The 27421-nt window shown below is 36.3% G+C and overlaps 1 protein-coding gene across 1 annotated transcript in view; it reads right to left on the bottom strand.

The window, feature by feature from the left end:
- Window positions 1-27421, bottom strand: part of MRPS9 (mitochondrial ribosomal protein S9) — a 96303-nt gene that overhangs the window by 37709 nt on the left and 31173 nt on the right. The window contains exons 3-4 of the mRNA XM_044670470.1: window positions 777-839; window positions 652-682 (exon numbers count right to left, since the gene is read on the bottom strand). Coding sequence (XP_044526405.1) covers window positions 652-682; window positions 777-839 — 94 coding nt within the window. The remainder of the gene's footprint in view (window positions 1-651; window positions 683-776; window positions 840-27421) is intronic.

The raw sequence follows: 27421 nt of genomic DNA, 5'->3' as shown, positions 1-27421 counted from the left end.
GTCCTAGGTTCAAATTTGGCCTCAGACACTTCCCAGCTGTGTGACCCTGGGCAAGTCACCTGACCCTCATTGTCTACCCTTACCACTCTTCTGCCTTGGAGCCATTACACAGTATTGACTCCAAGATGGAAGGTAAGGGTTTAAAAAAAAAAAAAAAAATATATATATATATATATATATATATATATATATATATATTTTTTTTCCCCCATTAATTTAAATAAGAAAGAAAACTGGAGAGGAAACATGGCTGAGTGAATCATGTTGATCTTAAAGCCAGAAAGACTTGGATTCTAGGCTTATACCTCACAAGTAGGGGAAGGCATTTACCTTCTTAGTGCCCTTTAGAGCTCTCTTGCATAAAAGGCCTGGACTTGGTTTGGTAAATTTCCTTTATTTGGGAGTTCCCAATGAAATTATGATGAAATTATGAGTCCAGTTCCTTGCCCTGTTCCCTATGGAAGAAAATTAAGACTAAATTTTAAATTGGTGAAGGTGGCTTTGAAGGCTACCTTTGGAAAACACAGTACTTTAATCCCTCATCTCTTTAGTTTTAGTTAAAATTATTTTGAAAATTTTAATCAATTTACAATATAACGCTTTGTCTTAAAGAAATGATATAAAAAGGAAATGAGTCCTGAGCATGCTTACCTCTCTGCTTTGGAAAAATGTCATCAGGATGCTACAAAACAAGTAAAAAAAGTAAATTAATCACTAGCCATAACAAGAAAAAGCAAAATGAAAAAAAATTTTAATAGTAAATAAAATTAACATACCTTCATAACTGGTCTGGCCCTTTTTTCAAATAAGCCACTTGGGAAAAGATAGGCAATAGCTCTCTAAAAATAAACAACACATTTAAATTGTCAATTCAATTCAATTAAAAAAAAATTTAAATGTCTACTACTGGAAAGGGTTCAAAACTGACCTGAGTCCATATTCTTAAAATCTAAAAGGTTATTTGAAATAGATATGCAAACAATACATAATTCGGAATATGATGGGTGGTAGCAAAGTTCCAATGTGTTATTAAGAGATTACAGGAAGAAGAGATAATTTCCATCTCAGGCAACATGCTGATAAGTTTGTGATTTCATCCAAGTGGGTATTCTCTCTACCAACACATAATACAATCTCTCCATGATTAAAAGTTCTCCAGAAACCCACAGAAACTCATAGATTTCAATAAGCTTCAATAGGAAAAAAATTTTAACTTTCTGATAAAAAGCTTCCCTGAATTTAGTTCTATGAGTCCTCAAAGAATAGACTACCCTTCATTAGGCCCAAACTCAAAAAATGACACTTGCATTCAAGGACCCAGGGTCACTTGTATGGTATAATAAGACCTTCATTTTAAGGATGGTGGGAGGAAGGAAAAAAAAAAAAACCACTTATCACAGATAGAACCTTGGACCTGTGATTTTAAAGTGAACATAGAAAACCAGAAATATTGGAGATACAACCTTTTTAAGTAATATCATGGAAGGAAAAAAAAAATGGTATCATAAAATATATTCCAGTGCCACTCACCAAAGAAACAGAATTTTTTCCTCCTATATTTGTTTTCCTTTGTTTTGGAGATGGCATGGTGTAGTGGAAAGAATGAATGAAAAAAATGGAGTCTAAACTCCAGGTCTATCTTTATTATTAGTGCACCCACAGGCAAGTTTCTTAGCATCTCTGAGCTTTAATTCCCTTATTTATTTAAAGGGGAAAACCAATGTTATTTATATATCAAAGTGGTTCTGAGAAAGCTATTTTATTGAAACAGTACCTACATGCGAATTATTACTCAGTGTCTAATATAATGCCTATAGAACTTAAGTTGATGCTTCACCCTTAATATTTGTCAAATTAATGCTATTCATATGAGAAATCCTACAACCCTTACTAGATGAAGTTGGGCAATAGTAGCTGATACTAACTTCAATAGAAGGAATATAGCTTTTTGTGCAAATGATATTAAAAAGAGGTCAACTGTCTCAGTGTCCTAGATGTGAAACAAAAGATCTCAAGATTTTGTTAATCTGTGACCTCCTGCTGGTGATTCACATAAGGAATCTAGAAAGTATTGTGAAGGATTCCAAAGTCTTGGGCAAGAAACAAAGAACCTTAGCTTTTCTGTTTACAACTCCACCAATCATGCAGTGTCCCAAGTTTCCCACATCAGTTCTAGCATTTGTCATTTTCCTTTTCTGCCACTGAAGGTATGATGTGGTATCTCAAAAGTTTTTTATTTGCAGTCCTCTAATCAATATTGCCTTAGACTTAGAGCATATTTTCACAACTATTAATAGCTTTGATTTTTTTCCAAACTTTTTCATCACTCCTCAAACTTCCCACAGCATTCTCTCCCATTAATTACTCCTAAAAACCTTGCCTCATGTTTTACAGAAAATATTGAGAATTGTGAATTCCCTCTTTCCCCCTATTATTTCCTCATTTCCTTAGAGGCCCATTAGAAAAACAGTATTGCTGCTAATGAAAGATAAGGCTGCTAATGAAAGGTAAGGTTTTTCAGGAAAGAAAGGTAGATTTGGAAAGCGAATGAACATATGGTTAAAAAGATGACGGCTAACGACAGGGTTTGGGCTTTCAGTTCTAATTTTTCTCCCTCCCTTCACTACTTCCCCACCTATTAAAGAAGGCAAGAACGGATACACATTATACATGTGAAGTCATGTAAACATAGAAAAGTAAGAAAAATAAGGTGAAAGATAACATAATTCAATCTGCACTCAAAGTTCATCAGTTCTCTCTGAGGAATGGAAAGTACTTTTCATCATGAGTCCTTTGTGGTTTTGGATCATTGTTCAGACTTGCCAAGTCATTCACAGTTGATCATCCTTACAATATTGCTGTTACTGTATCAGCTCATACAAATCTTTCCAGGTTTTTCTGAAACCAATCTCATAATTTCTTTCAGCACAACCTAATTCAACCATCTATTACAACTTGTTCAACCATTTTCAAATTGATGGACACTCCATCAATTTCCAGTTCTTTACCACCACAAGAAAAGCTATTAAAAAATATTTTTGTTCACATGGGCCATTTTCCTTTTTCTTTGATCCCTTTGAGATACAGACCTAGTATTGGTATTGCTGAATCAAAGGGTATGCACTGTTTTATAGCCTCTTCAATATAGTTCCAAATGGTTCTCCAGAATGGTTAGCCCAAGCACATTAGTGTACCTATTTTTTCACATCCCCTCTAACATTTGTCATTTTCTTTTCCTGTCATATTAGCCAATCTGATAGTACCTTAGAGCTGTTTTCATCTGGATTTCTAGAATCAATATTGATTTAAAGCATTTTTAAAAATTCTTATCTATTGTGTTAGAATTAATATTACATATTAGTTCTAAGGCAGAAGAGTGGTGAGGGCTAGGCAACTGGGCTTAAGTGACTTGCCCAGGGTCATACAGCTAGGAAGTTTTTGAGGTTATATATGAATGAACCTAGGGCTTCCAATTTCAGGCCTAATACTCTATCCACTGTGCTAAATAAATAGCTGCTTCTCATGTAACTATTAATAACTTTGGTTTCTTCCAAACTTTTCCCCTGAGAATTCTTTCATGTTTTAGAAAAAAAATTTAGGCCATTCCTGACCTCCCTCTTTTCTCCTCTCCCTCATTTCCTATTTTTACTCAAATGTCTTTTGCCACTACTTCTTCCTTCACCTGTCTTGCATGATGTTCAGGTAATCCCATTCCACCTTGTCTGCTGTCATCTACGCTCCCCTTATTTTTAATCTTTTCCTTTCTACTGGTTGATGTAACACTGATTTCCTGTTACCTACAAACTTTTCCATGTTTTCCCTATCTGAAAAACCCTCATTTGATTCTTCTATCTCCACTATTATCTTCTATCTCTTCTGACCTTTATAGCTAAATTCCTTGAAAAGGCCATCCCATCTATAACCTCCACCCTCTCCTCTCACTTTTTCCTTAACCCCTTATAATATATCTTCTGACCACATCATTCCACTGAAACTGCTCTCTTCAAAGTTACTACCTCTCTCCAAAACCAATGGCCTTTTCTCCATCTTCATTCTACTTGACTCCTCTGCAGCCTCTGACACTGCTGCTCTCTCTCTCTTCCTCAATACCTCCTCTACAGGTTTTCATAATGCCTCTCTCTCTCCATCATCCTCCTATTTCTCTGACCACCCCTTCTGTCTCCTTTGCTGGATCCTTTTCCAGAGTATACCCTCTAACTGTAGTTGTCCCTCAGGGTTTTGTGCTGGGCCTTCTTCTTCTCTCTCTATACTACTTCACTTGGTGCCCCCTCAGCTCCTGTGGACTTAATGGTCCCTCTATGCTAATGAATCTCAGATCTACCGATCCTGCCCCAGACGCTCTGCTGACACCCAATCTCACATCTCCAACTGCCTTTGAAACATCTTAAATTTGAGGTCCAATAAATATCTTAAACTCAATATGTATAAAACAGAACCCATATTTCCCCTAACCTCTCTCTGTCTCCTCCGTTTCATATTACTATAGCAAGAAACAGCAGGCTAGGGGTCATTCTAGATTCCTTGTTATCTCTCACCTCTCATAGCCAAGCTGTTGTCAAGGCCTGGAGATTTCACCTTTGCAACATCTCTCCCCCTATGACATTGCTGTTACTCTAGTGCAAGCCCTCCTCTTCTTACCACAGGAATATTGCCATAGCTGCTGCTGGGTCTTTCCCATTTCTAATTCATCCTCTATTCAGCCACTAATGTGATTTTCTTAAAAGGCAGGTCCAATCATGTCACCCTTCTACTCAGTAAGCTCCAATGGCTTCCTATTGCCTCCAAAGCAAATACTAAATGCTGCTTGGCATTTGAAGCACTTCATAACCTAGCCCCCATCTACCTTTCTAGGTTTCTTATACTGTACTCGCCAACATACTTTTCAATCCAGTGACATTGGTCTCCTTGCTTTCAACAAATGAGACACTAAATCTTCTGACTCTAGACAGTTTTTCAAGCTGTCCCGCTTGCCTGGAATACTTCTTTGACTACTGACCTCTTTGGCTTCTTTTAAGTACCAACTAAAATTCCACATTCTACAAGTCCTTCCCCAACCCCTCTGAAGTCCACAGAAACTCATCTGCACTACATGAAAATTTTATTTAAATATTTATTTTTAAATGTTCAGTTACTAAGTGGATCATATAGAGATGTACATCATTATCTGGCTAAGCTGATCATTTAACAAATTAAAGAATTATCTTCAAATTATTTTGGATCTAGCTAACTATTGAAGGAAAATGCATTTTAGAAGCTGGGATTTTTTAGGTTGATAAAAATTCTATCAGGTCAAGATATATGATTTTGAAAAGCCAATAGGAAATTAACTACTAGAGCTCAAACTGAACATCTATTGTAAAAGTACAATGGGATATGCTTGAGCTCTTTTAACTAACTTCTATTTGAAGTATGAGACAACTAAAACAGAAATAAAGTTGTCTATGCTTTCTGAAACTGCAATGAATGGAAAAAGAGGTACATGTATTCCCCCTTGCATGAGACACAGCTAAGTGGGCCAATAAAGGTCATCTAGTCCAATAATCTTCGATTTACAAATGAGAAATTAGAAATCTAGAGAGAATGAGGGCTTGCTTATGGTTACAGAGAATACAGAACATGAATTCAAGTTTTCTCATTGTTCTTAACAATATATGTCAACTTGTCTAAAAATATTAACCTCTCTCATCTATAATAAAGATATTCTGGAGACTATATTTTAACAGCTGGACTTTATAAATGGCACTGAAGAATAATCTTCAGATATAAAAAACACAATCCCTCTCATTGTGGAGGAGGGAAATGGGATTTATTTTTTTCTCTTTCTAGGTTAGTAGTGTTGGGGTGGAGCAGTGGGGACATGGCCATCACAGTCTACCTGTTCAAATGCTTTCCCTGTCACACTCTTGGCCCAGAATGTAATATTCAGTATGCCTGTGTCTTTCTTTTTCAGACTCTCTTTGCTAAGGATGTAGCATAACTTGCAAAGGCTAGATGCCCCCTGTTGGGGATGTTATAGAGGGGATTCTTGTTAAATACTAGTTGGTCCAGTTGACCTTGTGATACTGTGAAATTCAATTCAACAAAAAAATATGAAAAGCACTGTGTAACATAAAGCATAACTAAAAGTTCATTAATGGCAGTAATTACAAATCCAGCCAAGAATAATAACACACAGGGAGAGGATGTGTGAAGGATGAGAACAGGACAACAATGAAAACAGTAAATAAAATAACAACAGCAAAAACAATTAAAAAAATTTGCCAACTGAAATGTTTGCAAAGAATAAGTATTCTTGATATTGCTATAAACTACTTAATATGCATAGAGTGTGACCAACAAGATCTTAACCTATTACTTTCATTAATCTCCTACTGGCATTCTGAACAGAATTTTTTTAAGAATTCTGAAACAAACAAAGGATTACCTGATTTTATGAAAAGGTACTTTGGCTTCTTTCTGTATCTATGGAACAGGCAACTACTTGAACTCAAAAAAGGCAAATACTCCATCTGGGATGTAAGGAATAATTATAATAAAAACTGCCAGTCATAAATGAGCATCCTATAAAACATGAAATAGTATATTTTGCAGGAGATTATGAAGTATATATATACTATACTATCATGAACTTCATTCCTCTGGTATCACACAGTAGAAACAATATGAAAGCTTAAAAATAATTGAATTAAAAGTATAGCTTGGTTTGCATTGATGTTATATTAATAATGACCTTCCACTAAAATACTATACTTATTTCTCATTATAGAGGCATGACCTTGGGATCTTAAAGGATGTATGAGTATAAGTAAAATAGGTATCAATAATCTATGGAGAATTTTGGAATGCTATTATTCCACTACCAAAATAACATGTGGTAATAAGTTTTGCTTTGCTTTACTATGGAAATTCAAGAAAGACATCTAAAAAGGGAAGGAGAGGGTATAATTTTCATCATTGAACAAAGAATTCATATAAATGAAATAACAAGTCTTTTAAGAATACTGAATAACAATAATTTACTTTTAAGTAGGGTTTAACAATATATAAAGCATTGCCTTCAACATGATATATGGTAAGATTACTAATACTATTATATGATTGTTATCACCATTTTACAGAAAAGGAAACTGAGGGTCAAAGAATTTGTGATTTAGGATCATAGCATTTAAACCTAGATGAAAGGGGCCTTAAAGATCATCTGATGCAATCCCTTCAGCTTAAGTGCCAAAGAGTTTAATAACTGTCTTAAGAAGATAGAATCTGGGACTTCCTGGTTAAGAAAGCGGCAGAGTAAAAAGCAGCTGCTTAACCTCTCCTAACTGAAACATATAGGACTCCTCAAGAAGACAAAAAAACAAATCCAGAGGAGTGAAGGGACCCCACGACAGGGCACAGCATAGGAGGTACATGGAATCGGAGCATTTCCATGCTATAAAGAGGTGAAACTGCTCTCACTAAAACGCAAGCTGAGCAACCCCCTCCCCCTCCCCCACCACCTACAGTGCCAAAGCCAGAGCACAAGAGTTAGAGCAAGTTTGGGGCACCCATTAAGTCCTTGACAGCTACCTGAGGTCACCAGGGCCTGCTCTTGAGAGCAGCAAAATTTAAGAACCCAAGAGGCTAAAGAATGCGCAGATTTTGAACACAGACCCTGAGCGCAGGCACGAGCGTGGATGCGGATGCAAGCCCAGACATGAATCCTGAGTGTAGGCGAGGACCTTGAGTGGGGACCGAGTGCAGAGGGGTGCGCAACTGTGGAAGCAGCTCCCTGAGACTGTTAAAGGAGCCTTAGGAAGAGGAACAAGCAAGGGGACCACCAGGAAGCTTGACCCTGAGAACAACTAGACCTGAGACCTCAGGAGCCTAAAGAGAGCAGACAGACCCTGAGTGTGAGGATAAACCTAAGAGGGTGCAGGGATAACAATGGCAAGCCAGAGACAAGAACCCCCAAAGAGAAAGATCATCAAGAAGAAATCTGTAACACTCGACAACTTTTACACAGATAAAATCCAGACAACAGAGCAAACAGCAGAGGAGAATAAACAAGTAATCATATCCAAACCTTCCCAAAATAATGAAAATGGGCCACCAGCTATTGAAGAGTTCAAATCTGAGATGATGAGAAAGATGGAAGAGATCTGGCAAGAAAATAACAGTTTAAAAGGCAGAATTTTGCAATTGGAAAGTGAGGCTCAGAAGTCAAATGAACTGATAAGCAAATTGAACACCAGAAACGACCAGATTGAAAAGGAAAACCAGTCCCTAAAGGCTAGAATTGAGCAATTAGAAGCTAATGATCTCTCAAGACAACGAGAACAAATAAAACAAAGTCAAAAGACTGATAAAATAGAAGGAAACATGAAATATCTCAATGAAAAAGTGACAGACCAAGAAAACAGGTCTAGAAGAGACAATCTGAGAATCATTGGTCTTCCTGAAAAAGCAGAAATTAATAGAAATTTGGACTCCATACTAAAAGAAATTATTCAGCAAAATTGCCCTGAAGTTCTACAAGGGGGCAATATAGACATTGAAAGGATCCACAGATCACCCTCTACACTAGACCCTGAAAAGACAACCCCCTGGAATATAAGAGCCAAATTCAAAAGCTTTCAAGTAAAAGAAAAAATTTTACAAGAAGCCAGAAAGAGACAATTCAGTTATCAAGGGGCGCCAATCAGGATCACACAGGATCTGGCAGCCTCCACACTAAAAGACCGCAAGGCTTGGAATATGATATTCAGAAAGGCAAGAGAACTGGGTCTACAACCAAGGATCACCTACCCAGCAAAACTGACTATATACTTCCAGGGGAAAGTTTGGGCATTCAACAAGATAGAAGATTTCCAAGTATTTGCACAGAAAAGATAAGGACTAAATGGAAAGTTCGATATCCAACCACAAAAATCAAGAGAAACATGAAAAGGTAAATGAGAAACAGAGGCGAAAGAAAGAAAACTCGTATTTTTTAAATTTTCCTCTTTAAGGGCTTCAATATGATGTAATTATTGGTATACCTATGTGGAAAAATGTATAATTCTCTGTAAGGAACTCTATTCACTATTATAGTAATTAGAAGAATTATTCATAGGGAGAGGTTGGAATACTAAATGGTCTAAGAAGATATGGGGGTGAGAAAGAGGGAGGTGAATAGTAGAGGACACCAAGAGAAACTTGAATGAATAAGAAAAATAGGATATTCTATTACACACAAAGAGGGCATAGGAAGGGGAAGGGATGAATACTATTATAAGAAGGAGAGGAAGAGAGCATTAAGAGGTAATATTTAAACCTTATTCTCAGTGTAATTAACCCTGAAAGGAAAGAGTAGCGTTATCTATTGGGATATAAAACTCTATCTAACCCTACTGAGAAAGTCAGAAGGGATAAAGCAAGGGGAGCACGGGAGTAGGGAGGTCAAAAAAGGGAGGGGAGAAGAAGAGGAGGGAATTCATTAGGACTTAAAAATAAAAAGAGGGAAATAGTAAGGGAGGGGGTAGAAAGGGAAGTAAATCAAGGGAAGGGACAAGGATTACTGGCACAAAGCAAACCACTGGTTTAAAAGGAAATAGTGTAAGAAGAAGGGGTAGAACTAGGAGAGGATACCAAAATGTTGGTGAATACACAACTGATAATTATAACTCTGAATGTGAATGGGATGAACTCACCCATAAAAAGGAAGCAAATAGCAGACTGGATTAGAAACCAAAATCCTACCATACGTTGTCTACAAGAAACACATATGAGGCAGGTAGACATACACAGGTTTAAGGTAAAGGGCTTAAGTAAAATCCTATGAGCCTCAAATGAGAAAAAGAAGGCAGGAGTGGCAATTGTGATTTCTGACAAAGCCAAAGTAAAAATAGATATGATTAAAAAAGACAGGGAAGGTCATTACATCCTGATTAAAGGCAGTATAGACAATGACGAAATAACATTGCTCAATATGTATGCACCAAATGGCATAGCAACCAGATTCGTAAAGGAGAAACTGGCAGATCTCAAGAAGGAAATATAGTAAAACCATACTAGTGGGAGATCGAAATATCCCTCTTTCAGATCTAAATAAATTAAACCAAAAAATAAATAAGAAAGAGGTAAGAGAGATGAATGAAGTCCTAGAAAAATTAGATTTAATAGATATGTGGAGAAAAATAAATAGGAACAAAAAGGAATACACCTTCTTTTCAGCTGCACATGGTACATTCACAAAGACTGACCATGTAATAGGGCATAGAAACATTGCAAACAAATGCAAAAGAGCAGAAATAATAAATGTAACCTCAGATCATAATGCAATAAAAATAATAATTAGTAAGGGTACCTGGAAAGGCAAATCAAAAACTAACTGGAAATTAAATAATATGATTCTCCAAAACCAGCTAGTTAAAGAAGAAATCATAGAAACAATCAACAATTTCATTGAAGAGAATGACAATGAAGAGACATCCTACCAAACTCTGTGGGATGCAGCCAAGGCAGTACACAGGGGGAAATTTATATCCTTGAGTGCATATATAAACAAATTAGGGAGGGCAGAGATTAATGAATTGGGCATGCAATTTAAAAAATTAGAAAGCGAGCAAATTAAAAATCCCCAGATGAAAACTAAATTAGAAATACTAAAAGACAAGGGAGAAATCAATAAAATCAAAAGTAAAAGAACTATTGAATTAATAAATAAGACTAGAAGCTGGTATTTTGAAAAAACAGATAAAATAGACAAAGTACTGGTCAATCTAATAAAAAAAGGAAAGATGACAATATCAAAGATGAAAAGGGAGACCTCACCTCTAATGCAGGGGAAATTAAGGCAATCATTAAAAACTATTTTCCCCAATTATATGGCAATAAATATATCAATTTAGGTGATATGGATGAATATTTACAAAAATACAAATTGCCTAAATTAACAGCAGAAGAAATAGAATACCTAAATAATCCCATATCAGAAAAAGAAATTGAACAAGCCATCAAAGAACTCCCTAAGGAAAAATCGCCAGGGCCTGATGGATTCACAAGTGAATTCTATCAGACATTCAAAGAACAACTAATCCCAATACTATACAAATTATTTGATATAATAAGCAAAGAAGGAGTCCTACCAAATTCCTTTTATGACACAAATATGGTACTGATCCCAAAGCCAGGTAGACCAAAAAGAGAGAAAGAAAACTATAGACCAATCAATCTCCCTAATGAACAGATGCAAAAATCTTAAATAGAATATTAGCAAAGAGACTCCAGCAAGTGATCAGGAGGATCATCCACCATGATCTGGTGGGATTTATACCAGGAATGCAAGGATGGTTCAACATTAGGAAAACCATCCACACAATTGACCATATCAACAATCTAACAAACAAAAATCACATGATTATCTCAATAGATGCTGAAAAAGCCTTTGACAAAATACAGCATCCATTCCTATTGAAAACACTGGAAAGTATAGGAATAGAAGGACCTTTCCTAAAAATAATAAACAGTATATTCCTAAAGCCATCAACAAGCATCATATGCAATGGGGATAAATTAAAAGCCTTTCCAATAAGATCAGGAGTGAAACAAGGATGCCCATTATCTCCTCTATTATTTAACATTGTACTAGAAACACTAGCAGTAGCAATTAGAGAAGAAAAAAAAATTGAAGGTATCAAAATAGGCAATGAGGAGACTAAGCTATCACTCTTTGCAGATGATATGATGGTCTACTTAAAAAATCCTAGAGAATCAACTAAGAAGCTTGTAGAAATAATCAACAATTTTAGCAAAGTTGCAGGATACAAAATAAATGCACATAAATCATCAGCATTTCTATACATTTCCAACACATCACAGCAGCAAGAGGCAGAAAGAAAAACACTATTTAAAATCACCCTAGACAAGATAAAATACTTAGGAATCCAAAACAAACACAGGAATTATATGAAAACAACTACAAAACACTTTCCAAACAATTAAAACTAGATCTAAACAATTGGAAAAACATTGATTGCTCATGGGTAGGATGAGCTAACATAATAAAAACGACAATTCTACCCAAATTAATTTACCTATTTAGCGCTATACCTATCAAATGACCAAAAAACTTTTTTACTGAATTAGGAAAAACTACAACAAAGTTCATCTGGATTAACAAAAGATCAAGAATATCAAGGGAAATAATGAAAAAAAAATGTGAAGGAAGGGGGCCTAGCAGTACTAGATATTAAACTGTACTATAAAGCAGGGGTCATCAAAACGGTATGGTACTGGCTAAGAGACAGAAGGGAAGATTAGTGGAATAGACTTGGGGTAAGTGACATCAGCAAGACAGTGTATGATAAACCCAAAGAGCCCCACTTTTGGGACAAAAATCCACTATTTGACAAAAACTGCTGGGAAATTTGGAAAACAATATGGGAGAGATTAGGTTTAGATCAACATCTCACACCCTACATCAAGATAAATTCAGAATGGGTGAATGACTTGAATATAATGAGGGAAACTATAAATAAGTTAAATGAACATCGAATAGTTTAATTGTCAGATCTCTGGGAAAGGAAATATTTTAAAACCAAGCAAGAGTTAGAGAAAATTACAAAATGTAAAATAAATGATTTTGATTATATGAAGCTAAAAAGCTTTTGTACAAACAAAAACAATGTAGTCAAAATCAGAAGGGAAACAACAAATTGGGAAAAAATCTTTATAACAAAAAACTCTGACAGGGGTCTAATTACTCAAATACACAAGGAGTTAAACCAATTGTATAAAAAAAAAATCAAGCCATTCCCCAATTGATAAATGGGCAAGAGACATGAATAGGCAATTCTCAGATAAAGAAATCAAAAGTATCAATGAGTCCATGAGAAAGTGTTCTAAATCTCTAATAATTAGAGAAATGCAAATCAAAACAACTCTGAGGTATCACCTCATACCTAGCAGATTGGCTAAAATGAAAGAAGGGGAGAGTAATGAATGCTGGAGGGGATGTGGCAAAACTGGGACATTAATGCATTGCTGGTGGAGTTGTGAACTGATCCAACCATTCTGGCTGGCAATTTGGAACTATGCTCAAAGGGTTATAAAAGAATGCCTACCCTTTGATCCAGCCATACCATTGTTGGGTTTGTACCCCAAAGAGATCATAGATAAACAGACTTGTACGAAAATATTTATAGCTGCGCTTTTTATGGTGGCAAAAAACTGGAAAAGGAGGGTATGTTCTTCAATTGGGGAATGGCTGATGTAGTATACAGAATTGGGGTGATATAGTTTTTTCTACCTTTGGCTGAGTTCCAAAAGCTGTTAGGGGTTTGGAATCTTGAGGAAAAAGGGTGAGTTGGCTGGATCTTCCGTGGAGGGAGGTTGTCAGTCAGCTGAGCTGCCTTGATTACCTAGCTTTAATATTGAAATTTAGCCTAGCTTTACATATTTACTTAAGAAATTATTATTTTAGATAAACCCTTTATATCTTCCTTTCCTAATACCATCCCTGCCTTCCCTCCCTTACCTTATATGTCTGTGGAATTAATAAGGAGAGTAATTAGAGAGGAGTTAAATCTGTGAAGGGTTACCTAATTGACAGCATTAGTTATAGTTAGTCAGTCATCATTTATTCCCTTTAGATAGCAATAGCACTTTGTAAAGCTGAGTTTAAAGGTAAGTCCTTACTCAGACTCCATCTTTGCTTCCCTTCCCCCACCTGAGGTTCCTGAGACAATTGATAGGGCTTTCCTTTGATCCACCTTCCTAACAAACATCCTTCAAAGAAAATAAACCCTTTTGTGTTTCAACAGCCCTATTAGTATAATTTGTCTGTTAGTTATCAAGAGGGAAGAAGAGGGAAAGAAACAACATACTCTGGGCTTCCATCTTGAAGGAAGGTGCTACTTCAAAACAAGTCCCTTCCTGTGAAATTAACTAAAGCCTGTTTGTTAATTTCAGTCTAGTCCATTTCCCTCAGCTTGTGTTTGAGTCTAAGTCCCAGTCTGTAAGCCTGCTGTGTTTGTCTGTTTAGTTTAATTTCTCTTCTCCCTGAAGATCTGTTTCCCTTCTGTGTTATATTCCTGACTTCAGTCCTATTATACCCTGAATCTCCTTTAATCCCAGCCTACCTGTAACCGAGATTACCCACTTAGCAAGTCTCCAACATCCTCCTTTCAAAGTCCCTTATACCACACACCTTTCCTCAAATTACCCACATAACAAATTGTGGTATATGCTGGTGACAGAATGCTATTGTGCTCAAAGGAATAATAAACTGGAAGAATTCCATGTGAACTGGAAACACCTCCAGGAACTGATGCAGAGCGAAAGGAGGAGAGCCAGAAGAACATTGTATACAGAGACTGATACACTGTGGTAAAATAGAACGTAATGAACTTCTGTACTAGCAGCAATGCAATGACCCAGGACAATTCTGAGGGACTTATGGAAAAGAATGCTACCCACAATCAGAGGAAGAACTACAGAGTGAAAACAGAAGAAAAACAACTGCTTGAACACATGGGTTGAGGTGGACATGATTGGGGATGTAGACTGAAAACTACCTCACCAATGCAACGATCAATAATTTGGAAATAGGTCTTGATCAATGACACATGTTAAAACCAGTGTAAATACACATCAGAAATGGGGTGGGGGGAGCTCGGAAAAGTAAGAGCATGAATTATGTAACCATGTTAACTTTTCTAAAAAATAAATATTAAAAAATGTTTAAAAAAATAAAAAAAGAATCATAATTTTAGAGGTTAAATGGTCCTCAAAGGCCATCTAGCTCAACCACCTTTTATTTTACCAATGAGAAAAATGAGGCTAAGAAAGTTTAAGTAACATATTAAAAGTCACACAGGTACTAAGCATCACAAATGGGATGTGAACACGAATTCTCTGACTCCCATACCAGTCCTCTTCTATCTAAAGTCATAAAATTATATGATCCAACTGAGACTTAAACCCTATTTTCTGAATAATTCCAGTGATTCTCATTATACCACAAGTTTTTTTGGGGGGAGGGTCATACTGCAATATTAACAATAGAGGTGGTGAGGTGACTTAGTGGTTAGTGCACTGGACCTGGAGTTAGGAAAACTTGAGTTCAAATTCAGCCTCAGACATTTACTGGTTGTGTGACCTGGGCAAGTCACTTAACCCTATTTGCCTTAATCCAAAGGCAAAGGTAATGAATGACAAGCAATTCCAAGTTTGCCAAGAAAACCCCATCTGGAATATACAAAGAGTCGGTCACAACTGAATGGCTAAACAACAATAATATCATGAATAGAAAATTGATATCATGAGTTCTTAATCATTTTTGCATCATAGATCTTTTTGGCATCCAGTGAAGTCTATGGACAGCTTCTCAGAATAATATTTTTAAATGCACAAAATATATAAGATTACAAAAGAATGGAATTAAATGTATGTGTATACATATTAAATTCTTACCTTCTTTCTTAGAATCGGCTTTAAAGCAAAAGATTGGTAAGGATTCCTCAGTTATACAGCTAGGAAGTATCTGAGGCCAGATTTAAAGGAAGTATATTTTTTAAATTGTCTAAATACAACCTCCCACCCACCCCACCCCACCCCAACTCAAGTTCACAGACCCCAGATTAAGAACTCCTGTACTCAAGTGGTCATTTACAGACTTTGTTCATTTAAGGTAACCAATATTTTTTTCCTTTTTCAAAAGTGAGATAGTTACATCTTCCACTTGAATATTAGGTTAGATATTTTACAAAATGTTAAATACTTTATCAACACCTTTCATATTAAACCATATATAAACATATGTGTGTGTATTATAATGGATAATAATGTAATGGATAATATGATGCTGATAATAAAAGTGAGTCACCAGGTAGGGGCAGCTGGGTAGCTCAGTGGAGTGAGAGTCAGGCCTAGAGACAGGAGGTCCTAGGTTAAAACCCGGCCTCAGCCACTTCCCAGCTGTGTGACTCTGGGCAAATCACTTGACCCCCAATGCCCACCCTTACCAATGTTCCACCTATGAGACAATATACCGAAGTACAAGGGTTAAAAAAAAAAAAAAAAAAAAGTGAGTCACCAGGGGCCTGGGAGCCAGTAACTACACTAGCAAGAGATTTGGAGTTAGTTGATAACTGAGATGAGCAACCTCAGCTGAGGTGCCCAGTGAATCTCCACTGCCAGCTGTAGGCTCCTTTAAGGTGTTGAGTGGGTGGCCCCTCCCTGCTGAAGTTACTGTCCTCCTATTGGGTGAGAGCAGAACCCAGAAGGAAATGGGACTCTACTTCCTGGCCTCAACGGAGACTTAGCTTCCCCTTCACAGTAACCTCAATTCCTCAATATTCTCTCCTCTCCTTAGTCCCCTTGGCCTTGGTGAAATTGAAGGAATCACAGGGACTCACAGATTTAGGTTAAGGGATTTATTTAAACTGGAAAGGGAAAACTAAGGTAAGAGGGTTTAAGGTCTTGTCAAGCTGTTGCTAGGGGCAACTGCAAGTGTTGGCAATCGACCTGGAAGGCCTGGTCAGCCTGAGGTAACCAGCCCTCAGCCAGAAAATAACTAGACTCTGGCTTGATGTTATTTGTTCCACCAGCTAAACAGATGATGATGTTTAAGTTGTTCTAGAGGTGTCCCTAAACCACTAGGCTGCACTAAACTATATCCTGCCCATGTTCCACAAGCCACCTCCCTTCAATCCCTCTCGGGGTCCCCAAGGAGAAGATCTGGGGTAGGTGGGTGTCTGGGTCAGGTCAAGGAAATCAGAACCCCAAGGTTGGGTTTGCAGGGCCTTATATAGTCACAACCCAATTGTCAGTTGGCACCTGGGATGGCACCTGCCATGCCAGAATTCCATTCTGCTAACTGACAGGATTGCCTAGGGCAATATTGTAAATGCAAGAAATCCTGCATTACAGTATATATGTATATGATAGCTATACATGTCTAGAAGATGGAGTTTTCCTAAAAATCTCTAACTTGAGCGATCTGTTGCAGAAACTGCTATCCACCCATTCAACTTCTCTATCAATAATTTCCATGTGGATTTTTTCCTAAAGCGATAGCTTATTAGTCTATTATGTTTCTCTCCTTTTAAATTCTAATTACTGCTTCTATCCTTTTAATATTTTTTCTTTTTTCATGCAATCTGGCCACTCTCCAGGCAAGTACTTGCCAATACTGATTTTATAGACCAATCCTGTTTCAAATTCAGATATTAGCTGCTACTATCTATACTTTAACATTTCTATTTTCTATCACAAATTATTTCATACACTCTTCCAAATTAATTCCTTAAATATTAAAACATAAAATCAAATTGCAATCTAAGGTACTATATTTTTGATAGCATCAAAGTATGCTCTTCTTCCTTCTAAAGCATAAAAAGTTATAAGAACATTGAGCATTCTGTAATAAATAATTCTGTAATAAAGGAACAGCTCCCTACCCAATAATAACTGAAGACATCATAGTGGAATATCACTAACATTAAGGTGTTACATAGAAGTGAAGATTTTTTTAAAAAAATGAAATTATGGAAACTCCAAGAGGGGAAGGAAAATTTATCTTCAAACAGCAAAAGAGAGTCAGTGTGTGAGTGTATATGTGCGTGCATGCATGAAATACACAAGAACAGGAGGAAGTGAGAAAATAAAAAGACAATATCCAAAAAGAAAGCTTTTGCAGTAAGGCTGGTAATTATTTGCATTTCTTGGCATTGGCCCTATCTTAACAGTGCTGTGACTCTGCTATTCTGGCTAAGGACAAAGAAACTGATTCTTACCTCAATAGATTATGCCAGTTTAACTTGGACTTTAATAGTTAAGGATCAAGACCTATAGCTACTCTAGGAACCTAAAATATTCTCCTCTGTCCCTAATTTCAGACTTTAAAAGTAATAACCCTGAACAACATATATATTTTGAGGTACCCTGAAAATGCAACTAACAGGATGCAGTGCCTGGAATACAGCTGTATAAGCATTTCTCCTCCAAAGTTCAAAAAAATCTGAGAAACAAAGAAAGAATTCATTTTTCTAAGCTACCCCAGTAGCCTTCATACACTCTACAGGACAGGTAAAATGAACTTCTAGTAATTCCAGGTCTCTAAGGAATATGTGATGTGAATCGACATGTGGTATTAGAAGAGAGAATCATTCAGAAAGGCTAAGAGGAAAAAAAAAAAAGCTCAGTGGTGTTGATTGTAATTCCTGCTAAAAAGTACCAGTGCAGTTATTTGTCTACATGACTAACATGAGAGAGGTTGTGTGCACATTAGGGGCATGACCAAAAGCCTCTAATGACCAGATGATCATTAGCTCCCAACTCCCAATGATTCACAAAGGCAGAAAGTATTTCCAAAGGATTACAAAGTCATCAGCAATGTGCTTGGTGTTAGGAATACAGAAATAGAAACCAAAATAGATATTGCTTTCAAGGAACTTACTTGCTATTGGGTGGAGCAGGTAGGGGAATAGTATGTGTAAAGATAAATAAATAGGAAAAAACCACAAAGTATTGGGAGAGGGGAAGCAAAAAGGACAGGAACTAACAACTGAGAGAATCGGGTAAAAGGTCTCTTGAGGGATAAGGGTAATATCACATGAGTTGGGACTTGAAAAGAACTAAGGTCTAGGTGATTAAGTACAAGCACACAGCAGGGGCTTAATAAATGTTTACTGATTAACAAGAGGCAGGAAAAGATGAAAAGCATTCTAGGAATGGGATAGGGGATGGTGATGGAATGTCATGCAAGCAGGCCAGTTTGTCTAAAATACAGAGAAACTAGGAGGATATAAGATGAAACAAATCTGGAAAGATAGTTGGAGATTGTGGAGGGTTATTAATGCTATTCAAGAGTTCTATAATAGGGGCCACAGGAGTTTATATTTTGTTTTTGGGAGAGGAATATGTTTGAAAATGAACATGAAATAGAAACAAAGTATATAAAAAAAAACCAGGACCAAGAGAAAGAGCTAAAAACAACAGAGGGGAAAATAAGGCCACTAACGGCTGGTATTGTGATAATGAGGTTCCTGGGAAGAGCTTTTCAAATATTGTTAACTACTCCAATAGCTATAAAAATTGGAGAAAAGGACTCTTGGATTCATTGCTCACATGTAAAGAGAGCATCTTCTACTGAAACCGATGTATTATATCCTGTCACATGAATTAGGGATAAAATTCCACAGACAAATGGACACCAGTTTTTGGAAACATATTGTATTTTTCCTGAATTTTTTAAAATTATTGCCTTTTATTTTTCTAATAGAATATTTGATTATTTTTCCTTTTTTTCTTATTTCTTGTACTTAAAGTACATGTATAATCAATATTAATCTTTTTTTTATTTTGCAGTAAGATAAGTTTAAGATACATCTCTTCTAATATTAATTCATACCCAAAAAACTTTAGACTATGGAAACCTGCCACTTATTGATAAATGTTATGGGACTGTGAATAATGTTTCTGCCTGATTCCAGAAGGGAACAAAAGAGCCACTATAGAGGGCCAAGAGCACAAGGTCAAGAAGACCAACCAATCCCAATGGAATTGATGAGAATCTATACAGAGCCATAGAAGTATGGACTTAACCTGAATAGTGCCAAAAAAGGGCGCATAGGTCAAAAGATGAAACAAATCCAGGTAGGATTGATGAACTTCTACACCAATATGAAAGAACTTGAACATAGTGTGAGACTCAAGGCTGCAGTTAACATAACATATGTTAAGACACAGAACTCCTTGAACCACACTCTTTGTGAAATACTTTCTATCAAGTACCTAAAAATCGGCTGTTCAGGCTCCCCTAGCCCTAAGAATGAAGGTAAATCAGACCAGGGAATGACATTTCCCTTTTACACGAAAATCTAGTCCTTTGTTCTCTTATAATATGGCAACTTCCTGTAGTCTTGGCTGCCAATGGGAAAGTGCAATATTACTGCATTTTTTTCCTATAGATTTATGGGACAGAAATTAATTTAATTGGATCCTAATCCAAAGGCCTATTATAAATTTATTAAATTGGACTCTACTCCAAGGGCCTGTTATGAATTTATTCTTGTTTACTCAGAAATTTTTATATACATAGGTTTTTGATATTTTGATTCTGATTTTGAATTTATTTCCCAAAGTTTATTTTTTCTTCTATTTGTTTTTCTTTGATAATTGACTTATTTATCCCATAACTCAACGATGTATACTGAGCTGATCTGGGTGTTGGTCAACATCCTCTTCAGGGGGAACTGTATTTTCATAAAAATCCAAGAATTCAAATTTTGTTCAAGAAAATTTTCAGAAAAAGAAGCTTGCTAATTCCTTGAATTCAGAAAATGAACTATTTGGAGAAAGATGCCTGCAGAAACCTACACTGAATCAAGACGATCCAGAATGAACTTTGGAGTGCAATTGATTGAACTTAAGGGGATTGAATACAATTATTCTGAATGTAATTTGTATGCCAAGGGGGATTGCCCCCTAATTGGCTTTTTGTCAATGCTCCTAGCAAAACATTGGTTTTGCTTTCTTTCTAGCTCTTCTACTTCCCTCTTATCTCTAACTATTGTAGTTAGAAGATTTTTAGGGGTACAAGATGATTACATTAAATTATCAATTGGTGAGACAAGTCTCCCAAATGATCACAGGGGGATTATGAGAATGGGATTAAATCTACCCTACTCATTTTTAGATTTAATCACCAAAGTTGTAAACACTACCACTTAATTCACAAGTGGGGAAGTCTGTAACCCACATGTGTGAAAGTGGGTGACGAATTAGAATTGACTGACTGCCTCCTGGGCAGTCCTAAGCAAAGCATTTGTTGTGATTGGACACACAAACTAGAGGAAGGCACAGGAACTGATGCAAAAGAAGCACTTTTAAAAGGGAGTGACAATTTCCTGTAAGTCAGTTTTCGGTTTCTGGAGCTGAAGCTCAAGTGGGTATTCTGTTCTTCTCTTTGGCCTAGAACTGGACCTGGAGGAGCTCTGGCTGGGACCTTGGACTTGGTGAAACTGCTCTTAAATCTCTCCCTTAGAACTACATGTGGTGAGTAAAAAAGGCTTTTAGTTTCCCTGAAGGTACTAACCTCTGGAGGGGCCCTTGATTGGGAAGAAGCCCTCAGGGCTAAAACTCTTGTTAATTGACTTTTAGGCTCTCCAGCTGGGGCCTCTGAAGCCCTGCAGAAGTAAAGCCAGGGATTGAGCACATAGTCTAGCTCATTAAGCTAGATCTCTTACTCTATCCTCTTCACATCTCTCTACTTCCACACTCTCTTATATTTTATAAATTACTAAAAATCACTTAGGAATTGAATCAATTCCCTGGCGACCACTCATTTAAATATTAATATCAAACCAAAATCTCCTTTTCCCTTTTACAGTATTATGGTTTGGAGTAAACGTGATGAAAATTATGGATAAGGGAGAGAAGAGAGAATTCTTCAATTTGAATTTTGTACCTGCTTTCTTTATTAAGAAAAAAGCAATTTGGGGAGAATGGGAGGTAGGGCCCCATATAGGGAAGAGTTATCCAAATGGGATGCTGTAGGTTACCACTGGAGATCCTCAAATGAAAGCTGGATGACCACTCCAGGGAATTCTTGGCCTGGACAGTTTTTTTTATCATTCTGTGATTCTGTGACTTTGATGTTGTAGGAAAATATAAGTAAGGTAATGGGGTCACCAGGGATATTATAAATTAACCAAGGGGTTTGTGGGAACACACTCTGGGATTTAAGAGAGACTAAAACTGAACATTGAAGACTTGTACAGCTAAGCTACTCCCAACTGAAAAAATAACAGCCAACTGTCACTCTGGCCAGAGGCCTTAAATTCAACAGACAAGGTAACAGGATGAAACTAGGTTTAATTAGGAACAACAAAAGGAGGGATAGGAATGTCTACTCTAAAACCTTAACACCTAATAACAAAACCCACAGGGACAGGGAAGGACTTATTCTACTACACTAATCTAAGTGATCTAAACTAACAGGGCCCAAGGAGCTGTAAATGGAGTCTCTGGGTTTCTGCCTCAAACCTAGAACCTGCCAGGCTTGAGTACAGCTAGGGCTTTGTGGCTTTGGGATTCTCACTGCAATCCACTGATGATCTCTGGATGCCAGGAGCTAGGTTGTCTCAGGTACCAAGTAGAGAAGGTTTTGCTTGAAGCACTATCCACCAGTTCTCAAACTTCTCCTCCTCCCTTGGCTCTGTAGATTTTGTTCTTTTTGTTAGATGCCACACTCAGGATCCCAAGGGAAAACAGGAAGCAGGGTGTCCTTTGCTCTGAGGTCTCCCAGGCTGGCAACAGTTTTTGCCTACCACTAATGGAGTCCTCACTCAGGGCCAAGTCCCTTCTTCCTGCTCCTTCATTCCAACCTGGAATTCCCAGCTCCAACTCCTTCCTGCTACTTCCAACTTAATTCCTAATCAATACCTAATCAAATCTTCCTCACAACAATGTGAAACCTCCATGCTTAGAATGGACTGCCCTTCCTCAGTGGGCCTTTCAGATTCCTTCAATGCCTAGCTCAGGATCAGTGTAGCCTTTCCTAATCCTTCCCACCCCAACCCCATCCTCAAAAGTTCCTACAGCACTTTTGTCTGGATCCTCCTTTTGTTGCCTTCATTGTCTTCCTAATATTATATATTTATCTGTACACACTATGTGCTCCAAAGAAACTTTAACATTTTATACACTTTTACTTTTGTTTCTGCACCTGTCTGTCTCTCTGTGTGTATGTATGTACATGAATACACACACATGTACACACACACGCACACACACTCTTAACTGGACAAATTTGCTTGAGATACAAGTTTCTCCTGAAGTTGTTTTATATGGCTTATACTGAACATAATATTTCATAGAAAATTTGTAACAAACAGAAACTAACAAAAAATAGTAGTTTCAGGGTAGAATATGCTTTCAAAGCCCAGGAGAATTATTTTCTACAAATTCTTACACTAGTAAAAATATCTTCTTTTGGAAATGATTCAGAATTATAACTTAAAAGAGTAAGAAGCCAAATGGTACAGTGGAAATAATTTACACTGTGGAATATGAACACCTGGTTAGATTTCAGTTCTGCCCACGAGGCCTTGGGTAAACCCATTAATTTATTTAACAAGCATGGTGCTAGATGCTAGGAATAAAAAAAAATACAAAAAAGAAAAAAATATTCAGAAAAAAGCCCCCCAAAGACCCTTCCCTCAAGAAGCTTATAATCTATTGAGGAAAAAAACAACATCTGTGTGTATATATTATGTAATATATACCTACATACAATACAAGTAATTTTTAGGGTGAAGTTAGTGAAAAGGGATCAGAATAGGCTTCCTATATGGAACTGAGTTCTGAAGGAATCTATGCATTCTAAAAAATGATGGCAAAGGAGAACATTCCAGGCACTGGGGAATGGCAAAGGCATGGAGACTGGAAATAAACACTGTATTCAAGGAAGAATAAAGCAGACCATTTTTAGTAGAAACATAGTTTGTGGAAAACAGCAAAATTTAAGAATCTTAGAAAGGCAGATTAGGGCCAAACAGAGGAATTTTTATTTTATCATAGAGACAAGGAGACAGTGAAGATTCTTAAATGTGGAAGGAAGCTGGCTGGCCTTCAGTACCTTAAGAAGTATTAATTTGGCAGCAGTGTGTAGGATGAATTAGAGAATGGAAACACTGAAATTAGGGGAATCAATTAGGAGGCTATGACAAAAGCCCATGCAGAAGGTGGTTAAGAAACCAACTAGGGTGAACATAACAGGATTTATTAAGTGTTTATGATACAGCAAGCACTGTGCTAAGCACTGGGAATACAGAAACAAAAGTGAGATAGCCCTTGTCTTCAAGGAGCTTCTGTACTAATGGAAGAGATAAAACACATAGCAGGAAGCAACTTGAGGCAAAACAGTAAGAACTTGGGGCCAGGAGGGCACAAAAGTAGGTAGACTGGCAAAGCATAGAAAACATATATGGATTCTTGCTGATATTTCTGAGTTCAAAATTAAAAAAAAGAAAAAGTATTTTTAAAAAATTCACTTCAAGAAGATTACAATCTATTAGGAATGGTATAAGCACAAGTAAGAAGAAGGTAGTGTAATAAAGTATTTGACTTGAATTCAAGAGATGAGGGTTCAAATTCTTACTCTGATATTTATGACCTGTGTGACTCTATACAAGTCACTTAATTTCTAAGTGTTCCAATCAGCTCCCTAGGATTTTTTCTTGCAATTTGCATAGCAAGAAACTCATCAGTTACTTAGGGAGATTTCTACCCCAAGCATGTGAAACTTCCCCTGGCAGAATGAATAGATGAGAACAATTTGTTCTAATGACCATGAAGGAGGTTGAAGCAGGTGCTGTGGAGCCCCTAGAGCTGTGCTGCAGAACTGAATCTGTGGCACCTGTGCCAGAGGGGGCTCCTCCCTTCCCTCTCTCCACTAAGCCTGAGAACATTTCTCTCATCACCTGCCTCTTTGCCCAGCAGCCCTATGGGAGCCCTTCCTCCCTCCCTGTCTGAGGTATGGGGGTGGCTCACATGCAGCGCTAGGGCTGCAGTTTGGGCACTCAGTCTCTAAAAGGTCTAGAGCTTAGTCACTGCCCTAGAGCTTAGTCAAATGACAAAAATGCCAAGGTCATCCACTACATCTTGGGTCATCACTAATCATCCTGACTAAAAAAGTGTGAGGCTGGAGACTTTGTGCAACTCTGCCTCACTTAAGTCCAATCCAAGTCGTCATCTTTGTGATATAACTTTGAAACAAAGGATGAACCAGGATTTAACTACTAAATCAAAGATATGACTGCAACTGAATCATAAAAGGAGTTAACAGTAAATGCCAAATACTATAAGAGGTCTAGATAAAGTACGGAAGTAAAGGAGAGATCAAACCTGGTTAAAGGAAATAATGACAGTTTCATGGAGGAAATGCTTTTTCTTTTCTTTAGAGAAGTGGATGACTACTGGTGGTGTTTAGCACTAAATATCCTGGCAGATTCAGCTGATGTATTTGTTATTTTTTCTAAAGTGGCTTTTCCCCCCTTTTTTTATTCTTTATTAAGAAATAGTACTCGGGATAGATAAGTGAGGATATTTTGGGAAATCAAAGTGATGAATAAAGAAAAAATAGCAATTAAAAATTAAAAATACAAGCAACTCAAACAGAAGACTCGCTATTTTTATATGATTTTAAGTCATTTTAATTCTCTGTAAGTACAAATGTTAATATTGTTTAGCTAATCAAGAATTGTCCGATACTGACAGACAAAACATTGCTCACTTAACGCATTTTTTTTATTTTTTCATTTTTATTTTGCAAGCAAATTTGACAAGAACTTATTAAGTACTTACTATGGGACAGGTGCTATACTAGGCAAAGAGAACCCAAACATAAAAACGAAATAGTCCCTAAAATCAAAGAACTCACATCCTACTAATTTCTAAATCTGTGTTGTTTCATTTAACTAAAATGAAACTAGTGACAACTGATCTTTGCAGACAAATTTCAATGGGACAAAGAAACAGGTCTTGTATGTGACATATCCTTAGCATTGAGATGTGTCTCCCTCTTTCTAGACCAACCAATATCTCCCAGCAACCCCCTCAACTAATTTCTATAAAGCTGAAGTTCTTAACCTCAGTTATGCGAACTTAAAAAAATTTTTTTTGGTAACTATTTTGATAACTTTGTAATTCTATGTATTATCATTTATACATTTATCTATGAGAAGGGATCCAGACTGCCAAAAGGAAATATGAAAAAGGGGTATACACAAAAAAAGGTTAAGAACTCTTGCCCTGAAGAATGTTGTTCTTAGCATAAGACGCTAAATCTCAGAGCTCTGGATTTGGAGTCAGAAAAGATAGGTTCAAGCCTCTATCATTTAATGTATAACCTTAAACAAGTCATTAACTTCTCTGGCTTTCAGTTTCCTCATCTCTAAAATCTAAGACCTGAACTAAATGGGGTCTAAGGTTTCTTCCAGCTCTAGATCTATGATCTTATGACCCTGACTGAAAATCTTTTTAGCATTACTGCTTCAAACCAGTAGCAATCTTATTTCTCTTGCCCTCTACCAGATACTATAATTAACTGAGAAGAAAGTTAATTTTAAACTGAATATCAGCAATAAAAGACTGTCAACTATAAAACAGGGAGAGTCAAAGAAAAAGGAAAAAAAATGAATAGAAAAGAGCAGCTTAATCGACAAACCAGAGACCATTGTATTGGGAGAACTTTTTCATAAGTAGATTGCACATTGAGAGTATTTCTTAAATTACATCATAAGTATTAAAATAAGTAAACTGCAACCAGGAAAAAACTTTAAAGTTTAAAACTAAACAACAAACATAATGTGAAAAGAATAATCAAGCAGAATCAAGCTCTTAGCTTATCTACTTTTGGATGGTAGATATTACAAAAGAGACGAAATCGAAACTATTTTGAAGAAATAATTTTTAAGTTAAAAAATTATTTCTTTTCGTGGTTTAAAAATACTGAAAAAAACTCTCCTTTGGATCATAGAAAATGAAAATACATTTGAAGTTAAATGCCAGTTACATATCCATAAGATATATTTCTAACAGGATGAAACTTGGAATATGGATCTTTTGAATAAAACTATAATTTAATCTAAAGAACTAGAATGAAACTAAATTTACCACATTTTCTTTCATATTCTGGGAGAGGAGAAATTTATTTTCCATGTAAGTAAACTATTCATTAGTATTAATTTCTTATTTAAAAAATATCTTATCTAATATGACCAGATACGTAAGAAATTAATTTCTTTTAATGGAGTAACTTGGCAAAATTATTAAGTGTTTCTACTTGAAGTTACTTTCTGAAAAGTATTCTAATTTGGCTTCAATAGTTAGCTAATCACTTAAAAATGACTTTTCCAAAACTAAAATGTATAATATTTATATTAAATAGAAGATCAGAAAATGAATCTTCTAGTTTTTTGAAAATACTATACAATATAGATTCTTACATTGAACTTACATTAATAGAGATTGCAGTCTTGACCCAGTGCTTCTCCCTGTTTGAGTCTGTAATCTTTTTTTTAGTTCTCAATTTAAGCTTAAGGATGTTGTAAATACTTTGCCTTCATTTCAGCAGACCATAATGTATAATATTTATATTAAATAGAAGATCAGAAAATGAATCTTCTAGTTTTTTGAAAATACTATACAATATAGATTCTTACATTGAACAAAAGGCTATATACACATGAAACAAGTAATAATAAAAGTTAATCTATATAGACCATAAAGCTTAATATAATCTTTGATTAGTAAAAATATTAGTTACATTTTCAAAATTAAACTAGAATACCAATGATTCTGATGGTCTGCTGAAATGAAGGCAAAGTATTTACAACATCCTTAAGCTTAAATTGAGAACTAAAAAAAGATTACA

The sequence above is a fragment of the Gracilinanus agilis genome, chromosome 3, assembly GCF_016433145.1.
Source record: "Gracilinanus agilis isolate LMUSP501 chromosome 3, AgileGrace, whole genome shotgun sequence".
NCBI lineage: Eukaryota > Metazoa > Chordata > Mammalia > Didelphimorphia > Didelphidae > Gracilinanus > Gracilinanus agilis.
This window is presented reverse-complemented; position numbering and strand designations above follow the sequence as displayed.